We start from the raw sequence: 11,275 nt of genomic DNA on the forward strand, positions 1-11,275 counted from the left end.
TCAGGGACATCATTTTTTTCACGCCTCCACCGAAGTGAGTGTGTGTATCTGTATGTCAAGATGGTTCTTTACTAACACTAAAGATGCTATTACGGCATTGCCTCTCACGCCCCCCTTTCCCCCAAATGAAGCTGTCTGGAACTTGCTCACAGTAAAATTTTTCTTGAAGAAATACTTTTTTCCATGCCTCCCCCCTTCAAGTGAATTTATTTGTTGGTGTCAAGATATGTTATTGCCTCTCATGCCCCCCTAACCCAACATTTGGATGGATGGATGGATTTTTTATTTATTCTAATTAGAAATAAGGGGCTGTTTGGAAATTGAAAAGTAAAATTTTTCCCAGGTAGATCATTTTTTTCACACCCCCACCCTTGAAATGAATGTATCTGTATTTGTCAAGATGTACTTTATTGCCTCTCAGGCCCCCCCCCCTCCTAACAATTTAAGAAAAAAATAATTTTAATTAAAACTGGGCGATTGTTTAGAACTTGCCAAGTTACATTTTTCTCGGGGAAATAATTTTTGTGTCAAGACAATCCTTTACTAACGCTAAAAATGTCTCTCACGCCCCCTTTCTTCCAAATGAAGCTGTCTGGAACTTGCTCACAGTAAAATTTTTCTTAAAGAAATACTTTTTTCCATGCCTCCCCCCTTGAAGTGAATGTTTATTTATTTGTTAATGTCAAGATATGTTATTGCCTCTCATGCCCCCCCCAACATTTTTTTTATATTTTCATTAAAAATAAGGGGCTGTTTGGAAATTGAAAAGTAAAATTTTTCCCAGGTAGATCATTTTATTCACCCCTGAAGTGAATGTATTTGTATATGTCAAGATGTACTTTATTGCCTCTCAGGCCCCCCCTCCTAACAATTTAAGAAAAAAATAATTTAAATAAAAAATGGGCGGTTGTTTAGAACTTGCCAAATTACATTTTTATCGGGGAAATAATTTTTGTGTCAAGACAATTCTTTACTAACGATAAAAATGCCTCTCACGCCCCCTTTCGGGGTGCACCGACCCACCCTTTAAGAAGCACGTAATTAAAGCGTGGTTACCGTTCCCCAGGTGGCTCCCGCCGAGGGCTTCTCGGACCTGGCCGTGCAGGTGATGACGTCGCCGTCCAAGAACTACATCCTGACCATGATCGGCGCCGGCGTGGCGGTGCTCTTCCTGATGGGGCTCCTCTGCGGCAGGATCACCAAGCGCGTCACTCAAGAGCTGAAGGACAGGTAGACCACGCCCACCCACGGGGAGGGGGGGGCGAGGGGGTCTGGACACGCCCAACAGGAGAAACTACCACGCCGTTGACCCCCAAGCCCTCCCACGCGTCTCCCCCCCCCCTCGTGTCACCCCCGCGGGCGTCCATGTTGACGTGACTTCCGCCCTCCCCCCTCCTTGACCCTCCTGGATGGCGAACCACTGTTCAGGAGGCCCCGCCCCTTACTACAGGTTTGTTTTCCAACAGAGGCGCCCCGGCTGTGGGGCACTGGGAGGGGGGGTCTCGGGGTCAGAGGTGAGGACATGAGGGAGTGTAAATGTGTAGAAAGTGTGACATGAGAAGCGCTTGAGTGACTGGTTTAGTGTGAGAGATGCATCGTGGCTCTTTGATTTATCGCCCTGGGACTGCCAGGCGGGCGGTGCTAAACCCGTCCTCCTCCTCCACGGAGACGTCACTGCGGCTCTCCGTCCTTAAATGTTTTGTTTTTTTCCTTCCCCGCTCTCTTTTGGGCGTCTCAGCCCACCTCATGCAGTCCCCCTCCCGTCCCCCACGCCCTGCCCCGTGCCATAAATGCAGCGCGCCCCCTGCTGTTTGCTTGAGTTGTGACTTCACAGGCTTTGTCTTATTTCGGAGCTAGGAAAGTTGTGTGTTGCGGCGCCGCCCTCTGCGGGCGAGCTGGGAAGGGTTTCTCTTAGCGGCGGTATCTTTGCACACTTGATTTGCTTTTTCTAAATGCATATAAAAATATATATATAGTTTGCTCATAGCCTTATTTATTTGTTTGCGAATGAATGTTCCCTGGTGGCCTTCACGCGGCGAGCGAGTGTGCGTGTTTACGCTACTTTGAAGACTCAAATTCAATGTCAGAGGACGCCATTTTGTGTCACCACTTAATTTTTTTCTGTCAGAGATACATCTACGGCGTTGAGTTTTTGGCCCCTCCCACAATCAAACATTGGGTCGCCTCCCGCGGGATCTTTGGCGTGGACCATCAGTGGAGCACGAGAGTGCGTGACGACTGTTTGAGTGTGACTTCTTCTATTTCCTCTTGTCCCGCTTTATTTTGTGCTAAAGATGTTTTTGTAAACAAATGTTTGTGTCCAATCATGGAGCTTTTTTTATTTGATTTTCTTTTGTGTGCTCTTTTTGTTGTACAGATGAAAAATTGGGCAGTTTGTTGATAATAAAGTCTGCAAGGTTTCTACTCCGTCATCTTTGTGGTCGCACCTACAAAGGTATGTCTAACAGGGTTGCGGCTGGGCAGTAGAAAACACAAAAAGTCATTAAAAGGATTTAAAAAAGTTAACCCTTTTACGCCCAGCATATCATAAGTGATACATAAGTGTTTGAGCCCTCTACTTCAGCGTAATTTGTTTTTCCCCTAAAAAGCCTGATGTATCAGATTAGATGCATGCATTACACTATAAGCTAGATGAGGGCAGTAATTGACCTTTTAGAAGACTGTGCAGTGATCCTGCAGGATTGCCACAAAAAAGAAACTATTTTTATCGAGAAACTTTGCCAAACGTGAAAGGGATAAGATAAGACTTTTTTTTTTTTTACTGATACATCAGTATGAACAGTTAATTTGTTGATGCAATGTAAAAATTACTTAATAATCTATAATATATTTTACAGAAAAACGGTTTTGGAAATGTGTGTATAAAATTTGATACAGCAGGTATAAAAGGTAATGCAACTCTAAATGAGTCAATTGGCATTTTATTGTATTTCTTGCATTGTAAATACCATGGAGCAACATGCAGTCTTTAGATGTGTCAAACAAATATAATGTTTACATTACACAATATGGTATATTACTATTGCAATCACTCGGTGTGTGTTGCAATAGTAAATTATAGCTTTCAGATTTTTGTGAGGGGGGAAAAAATACATAATGATGTTGACTTTTTATACACTTTTTTTAGATATCAAATAATTACGTGAAATATGCTTTAAAAAAGATTTGGAAAGAATGCTGAGGTCCTTTTTATGTTTGATTATAACATGATAGATATTTCTATCTATTGCATTACGTTTTGGTTTGTTATGAAAACATGAAAATGTGGGACTGGATGTATCAAATATGATACAAATGAAAAATTATGTAAATTGATATTTGTGGGGGGGAATGATTTGTTCAAAAAGACCAATCAAACTTCCCCTTAAAGGTTAAGGCCTTTAATTCATTAAAAAAGGATTTTGTGAAAATTAACCTTATAAGGCCTAACGTATCATAAGTGGTACATACGTGTTTGAGCCCTCTGCATCAGCGTAATACGTGTTTCCCTAAAAAGCCTGACGTATCAGATTAGATACATGCATTACACGTATAATCCACATGAGGTCAGTAATTAATTTATTAGAGAACTGTGCAGTGATCCTGCAAGATTGCCACAAAAAAGAACGGAGAGACACCTGGATGTTTTGAAGAGAAACTTTGCCACATTTGAAAGTGATAAGGTAAGAAAACATTTGTTTCACTGACACGTCAGTATGAGCAGTTTGATGCAATGTAAAATTACTGACTGAATAATATAGAATATATTTTATAGTAAAACTTTTCAAAATGTGTGTATCAAGTTTGATACAGCAGGTATAAAAGGCAATGTAACTCTAAATGGGTCAATTGGCATTTTATTGTATTTCTTGCATTGTAAATACTATGGAGCAACATGCAGTCTTTAAGTGTGTCAAACAAATATGTTTACATTACACAATATAGTACCGGTATATTACTATTGCAATCACTCGGTGTGTGGGTTCAATAGTAAATCATAGCTTTCAGATTTTTGTGAGGGGGGAAAAAATACATAATGATGTTGACTTTTTGTACGGTTTTTTTTAGATATCAAATAATTACGTGAAATATGCTTTAAAAAAGATTTGGAAAGAATGCTGATGTTCTTTTTATGTTTGATTATAATATGATAGATATTTCTGTCTATTGCATTACGTTTTGGTTTGTTATGAAAATGTGGGACAGGATGTATCAAATATGATACAAATGAAAAATTATGTAAATTGATATTTGTGGGGGGGAATGATTTGTTCAAAAAGACCAATCAAACTTCCCCTTAAAGGTTAAGGCCTTTAAGTCATTAAAAAAGGATTTTGTGAAAATTAACCTTATAAGGCCTAACGTATCATAAGTGATACATACGTGTTTGAGCCCCCTGCATCAGTGTAATACGTGTTTCCCTAAAAAGCCCGACGTATCAGATTAGATACATGCATTACACGTATAATCCACATGAGGTCAGTAATTAATTTATTAGAGAACTGTGCAGTGATCCTGCAAGATTGCCACAAAGAAGAACGGAGAGACACCTGGATGTTTTGAAGAGAAACTTTGCCACATTTGAAAAAGATAAGGTAAGAAAACATTTGTTTCACTGACACGTCAGTATGAGCAGTTTGATGCAATGTAAAATTACTGAATAATATAGAATATATGTTATAGTAAAACTTTTCAAAATATGTGTATCAAGTTTGATACAGCAGGTATAAAAGGTAATGTAACTCTAAATGGGTCAATTGCCATTTGATTGTATTTCTTGCATTGTAAATACCATGGAGCAACATGCAGTCTTTAAGTGTGTCAAACAAATATAATGTTTACATTACACAATGTGGTACCGGTATATTACTATTGCAATCACTCGGTGTGTGTTGCAATAGTAAATTATAGCTTTCAGATTTTTGTGAGGGGGGAAAAAATACATAATGATGTTGACTTTTTGTACGTTTTTTTTTAGATATCAAATAATTACGTGAAATATGCTTTAAAAAAGATTTGGAAAGAATGCTGAGGCTCTTTTTATGTTTGATTATAACATGACAGATATTTCTATCTATTGCATTACGTTTTGGTTTGTTATGAAAACATGAAAATGTGGGACTGGATGTATCAAATATGATACAAATGAAAAATTATGTAAATTGATATTTGTGGGGGGGGGAATGATTTGTTCAAAAAGACCAATCAAACTTCCCCTTAAAGGTTAAGGCCTTTAAGTCATTAAAAAAGGATTTTGTGAAAATTAACCTTATAAGGCCTAATGTATCATAAGTGATACATACGTGTTTGAGCCCTTTGCATCAGTGTAATATGTGTTTCCCTAAAAAGCCTGACGTATCAGATTAGATACAAGCATTACACGTGTAATCCACATGAGGTCAGTAATTAATTTATTAGAGAACTGTGCAGTGATCCTGCAAGATTGCCACAAAGAACGGAGAGACACCTGGATGTTTTGAAGAGAAACTTTGCCACATTTGAAAGTGATAAGGTAAGAAAAAATTTATTTCACTGACACGTCAGTATGAGCAGTTTGATGCAATGTAAAATTACTGAATAATATAGAATATATTTTATAGTAAAACTTTTCAAAATGTGTGTATCAAGTTTGATACAGCAGGTATAAAAGGCAATGTAACTCTAAATGGGTCAATTGGCATTTTATTGTATTTCTTGCATTGTAAATACCATGGAGCAACATGCAGTCTTTAAGTGTGTCAAACAAATATAATGTTTACATTACACAATATGGTACCGGTATATTACTATTGCAATCACTCAGTGTGTGTTGCAATAGTAAATCATAGCTTTCAGATTTTTGTGAGGGGGGAAAAAATACATAATGATGTTGACTTTTTGTACGTTTTTTTTAGATATCAAATAATTACGTGAAATATGCTTTAAAAAAGATTTGGAAAGAATGCTGATGTTCTTTTTATGTTTGATTATAATATGATGGATATTTCTGTCTATTGCATTACGTTTTGGTTTGTTATGAAAATGTGGGACAGGATGTATCAAATATGATACAAATGAAAAATTATGTAAATTGATATTTGTGGGGGGGAATGATTTGTTCAAAAAGACCAATCAAACTTCCCCTTAAAGGTTAAGGCCTTTAAGTCATTAAAAAAGGATTTTGTGAAAATTAACCTTATAAGGCCTAACGTATCATAAGTGATACATACGTGTTTGAGCCCCCTGCATCAGTGTAATACGTGTTTCCCTAAAAAGCCCGACGTATCAGATTAGATACATGCATTACACGTATAATCCACATGAGGTCAGTAATTAATTTATTAGAGAACTGTGCAGTGATCCTGCAAGATTGCCACAAAGAAGAACGGAGAGACACCTGGATGTTTTGAAGAGAAACTTTGCCACATTTGAAAAAGATAAGGTAAGAAAACATTTGTTTCACTGACACGTCAGTATGAGCAGTTTGATGCAATGTAAAATTACTGAATAATATAGAATATATGTTATAGTAAAACTTTTCAAAATATGTGTATCAAGTTTGATACAGCAGGTATAAAAGGTAATGTAACTCTAAATGGGTCAATTGGCATTTGATTGTATTTCTTGCATTGTAAATACCATGGAGCAACATGCAGTCTTTAAGTGTGTCAAACAAATATAATGTTTACATTACACAATGTGGTACCGGTATATTACTATTGCAATCACTCGGTGTGTGTTGCAATAGTAAATTATCTTTCAGATTTTTGTGAGGGGGGAAAAAATACATAATGATGTTGACTTTTTGTAAGTTTTTTTTAGATATCAATTACGTTAAATATGCTTTAAATAATATTTGGAAAGAATGCTGATGTTCTTTTAATGTTTGATTATAACAATGTAGATATTTCTGTCTATTGCATTACGTTTTGGTTTGTTATGAAAATGTGGGACTGGATGTATCAAATATGATACAAATGAAAAATTATGTAAATTGATTTTTGTGGGGGCGGAGGAATGATTTGTTCAAAAAGACCAATCAAAGCTCCAGTTTCAAATACTTGGGAGTTTTGTCATTTTTTGAGTCAGTAGTTCAGGCTTTAAAGGGTTAATGCCTTTAATGGCAATTAAGTCAAAGGATTTTGCGAAAACTAACCCTATAACGCCTAACATAAGGCGTTATAGGGTTAGTTTTTTAGGGTTATATCAAGTGTTTGAGCCCTCTACATCAGTGTAGTACGTTTTTCCGTAAAAAGCCTGACGTATCAGATTAGATACATACATTACACGTATAATCCACATGAGGTCAGTAATTAATTTGTTAAGAGAACTGTGCTGTGATCCTGCAAGATTGCCACAAAGAAGAAAGGGGAGACACCTGATTGTTTTGAAGAGAAACTTTGCCACGTTGGAAAGGGATAAGGTAAGAACAATTTTGTTTCACTGACACATCAGTATGAACAGTTTGATGCAATGTAAAATTACTGAATAATATAGAATATATTTTATAGTAAACTTTTCAAAATGTGTGTATCAAGTTTGATACACCAGGTATAACACGTAATGTAACTCTAAATATGTTAACATTACCCAATACGGTATATTTAAAAAATAAACATATTCAATTTACTTTAACGTGTTATTAATCAAAACTAGACCCCTTCTTCCCCCCAAACTATGTCAAAACATCCCCAAACTTGTGCTAATCGTTCGTGCTAATTTGTACTGCAAACATTTTTGGTCTATTACAGTTTTTAAGTTAACGTTTTATGGCTTTTATGTTAACGTGTTGGTAATCAAAACTAGCCCCCGTCTTCCCCCCAAACTATGTCAGAACATCCCCAAACTTTTTCCAGTCGTTTGTGGTACAAAAATTAGTTTTTTTGTTTGTGCCGACACGGCTTTTAAGTTAACTTTTTATAGTTTTTACTTGGTGTATTTATTCATAACCAGCCTTCAAGTTCCAACCTTGAAGGCACAAACTTGCCTGCAAACATTTGGTTAGGACTGATAAAATGTTGCAGCACAATACAATTGGGACAGGTTTAAACAGTGGGGGGCGGCGGGGTTGAGGTCAGCCCCGCCCCCTTTTCAAGCAGCCAATAGTAACCGTTGCCTCAACAGGCCATGACATCAAAACACGTCACGTTGTGTGCTGATGATGTCTTGTTTGGTCGGCCGTCTGTCACGTCCGTGTGGAATTCCTCCGCCGGCGTGGCGAGCGAAGACGGCGCCCGTGTGGATTTTACGGCGTCCTGCGTCAAAATGTGTCGACTTTAAAAACGGAGCCGAACAGCTCCTGGAATGTTCTCGGACAGCGATTCTCAAACCAAAAGTATAAAAAAATTGTTTTTAATAAATACTTAGGCCTGCTACGCTCCTGTACTTCACTCATTATGGTGGCACTTAGAGGGCCAAGTGTTTTCTGCTGTGTTTTATGCACGTTGTTTCTGAGCGGCCAATCAGGGCCGACTTTGGTCCAAGTGGGCGGGGCTTTTCTCATCATTGACAAGCGTTGAATTAGCTGCTGACGTTTATTGGACCAGGAACCAAACGACCACAGCGAGTGTGTGCCACACTCACTACCTGCATCAACACTGCACTGGTTTCATAATGGTCACACGCCATCTGCTGGACTAAAGAAGTCACTACATTTAACTTGCAAATACAGTATTGGCATATTTTATCAAAACAATTAATTTTGGGGGGAATTTTTCCTTTTTCTTTGTTTCATTCGGATCGACAATGACGACAAATCAATGTCAAACTTGTTTTGTTTTTCTTAAAGTGACACACACATCGAGGGACACTGTATCGCTATTTGCGTTTCATACAGCATATGTGCGACTAATATTTTTTTTTATAATAAACATAAACAAATGTGACACGTTAAATATTTTTTATTATTCAAAGACAACATAAAAAGTCAAAATCACAATGAATAATACTAATAACGGTACTAAGTATTCTAATGTTATTAACATTAATTTTGATATTTGTTAAATTTCAATTAAAAAAGATGCCTAATTTAAACTTTTATGCTTTTTAATTTTTTTTTTGAAGAAGTAGCAATTAGGGGTGTCATGGTCCAATATTGATATCAGTCGGTTATCAGCAAAAGAACAAGTATCGGAAAATGCCCGATAGAAGCACAAAAGGTTGGCCTTTTCTTGTATTTTACTCAAGTCACTGACAAAAGCTAAACATGCGAGGCTATAGGCGACTAGCAGCTACACAACAGCTAAGCACACTATAGCACACTAGCTAGACATACGTAATAAACAACTGAAAATATAAAACAGCACATTGGCAATATAAGAGTATCAAACAATTATAGTTGCATATTACTTACACATACAAAGTCTTCAAGGTGTATTAGTAAGTATCCAGTAACAAATGTGTCCGCATCATTCTTACTGTATCATGAGCTTGACTTCATGAATTATTGTTGCAAAAAAACAATTACCACTCCACTTCAACTTTTTATTTTATTTCATTTTACATATTTATGTATTTTTTCAATGGATTTTTTTGCCACTTCAACTTAAAGACAGCATACGTCCATTTCAGTCAGTAAATAGTACATATTCCTCCAATAAGCTCAGAAGGTTGGTCTTTTGTTGTGTTTTACTCAAGTCGTTTACAAAAGGTAAACATGCTAGGCTATAGGCTACTAGAAGCTGGCAGCTACCCAACAGCTAAGCACACTGTAGCACACTAGCTAGACATACGTAAAAATCAACTGAAAATATAAAACAGCACATTTGTCAATATAAACGAGTGTCAATTAATTATAGTTGCATAGTACTTACACATACAAAGTCTTCAAGGCATATTAGAAAGTATCCAGTAACAAATGTGTCCGCATCATTCAACTTACTGTATCATGAACTTGACTTCGTGAATTATTGTCGCCAAAAAAAAACCAATTAACACTCCACTTCAACTTTTTATGTAATTTCATTTATTGTATTTTGTTTTATTTCATTGTATATATTTATGTATTTTTTGTAAAATATTTTTTCCCACTTCAATTTAAAGACAGCATATGTCTGTTCCAGACAGTAAATAGTACTTATTCCTCAAATAAGCTCACAAGGTTGGTCTTTTTTTGTTTTAGTCAAGTTGTTTACAAAAGGTAAACATGCTAGGCTCTCGGCTACTAGCAGCTAGCCAACAGCTAAGCATACCATAGCACACAAGCTAGACATACGAAATAATCAACTGAAAATATAGAACTGCACATTTGTCAATATAAACAAGTGTCAAATAATTATAGTCGCATAGTACTTACACATACAAAGTCTTCAAGGCATATTAGAAAGTATCCAGTAACAAATGTGTCCGCATCATTCAACTTACTGTATCATGAGCTTGGCTTCATGAATTATTGTCGCCAAAAAAACAATTAGCACTCCACTTCAACTTTGTATTTTATTTCATTTATTTTATTTGACATATTTATGTATTTTTTCACTTTATCTCCCTCCCCCCCACTTCAACTTAAAGACAGCATACGTCCATTTCAGTCAGTAAATAGTACATATTCCTCCAATAAGCTCACAAGGTTGGTCTTTTGTTGTGTTTTAGTCAAGTCATTTACAAAAAGTAAACATGCTAGTCTATAGGCTACTAGCAGCTACACAACAGCTAAGCACACCATAGCACACAAGCTAGACATAACGTATTAATGAACTGAAAGTATAAAACAGCACATTTGTCAATATAAGCCAATATCAAACAATTATAGTTGCATAGTGCTCACATATACAAAATCTCCAAGGCATATTAGAATGTATCCAGTAACAAACGTGTCCGCATCATTCAAGTTACTGTATATTCGCCCCCCCCAAAAAAATTAAAGACTGCATTAGTCCATTCCAGACGGTGAATAATAAATATGCTAAAGTTTTTCATTGCTACCATTGTTTTCTGTTTGACCATTTTCACCGAATCAAACCTTTTCGCCACACTACTAAAGAACACAATGTAGGATTTTTGCTGATATCGTATCGGCTTAACATTGGTATCGGCCAATACTCAAGGCTCCAATATCGGAAGTGAATTTTTTTTTCCGTGACACCAATACAACTGTAAATTCCGGACTCTAAGCTGCTAGGTTTTTCCTACGCTTTGACCCCTGCGGCTAATTTATGGCCATAATGCAAATAGTTAAAAAACAAAACAAACAAACACTGAAAAGGTGTGTTTTTTTGTATGTGCCACGGCGCCATCTTTTGGACGAGTTCGCTCACTGCAGGTGCCGCGGTGTACTCGTAGGGATTCTTCATAAATC

At 36.8% G+C, this 11,275-nt stretch overlaps 1 protein-coding gene across 2 annotated transcripts in view; it reads left to right on the forward strand.

The window, feature by feature from the left end:
* Window positions 1-2,421, forward strand: part of LOC133646943 (Golgi apparatus protein 1-like) — a 45,966-nt gene extending 43,545 nt beyond the window's left edge. For both annotated transcript variants that reach the window (XM_062042893.1, XM_062042894.1), the window contains one exon: window positions 1,067-2,421. In XM_062042893.1, coding sequence (XP_061898877.1) covers window positions 1,067-1,234 — 168 coding nt within the window. In that variant the 3' untranslated portion in view covers window positions 1,235-2,421. The remainder of the gene's footprint in view (window positions 1-1,066) is intronic.
* Window positions 2,422-11,275: the final 8,854 nt, after the last annotated feature.

The sequence above is a fragment of the Entelurus aequoreus genome, linkage group LG03 (genome assembly GCF_033978785.1).
Source record: "Entelurus aequoreus isolate RoL-2023_Sb linkage group LG03, RoL_Eaeq_v1.1, whole genome shotgun sequence".
NCBI classification, from domain to species: domain Eukaryota; kingdom Metazoa; phylum Chordata; class Actinopteri; order Syngnathiformes; family Syngnathidae; genus Entelurus; species Entelurus aequoreus.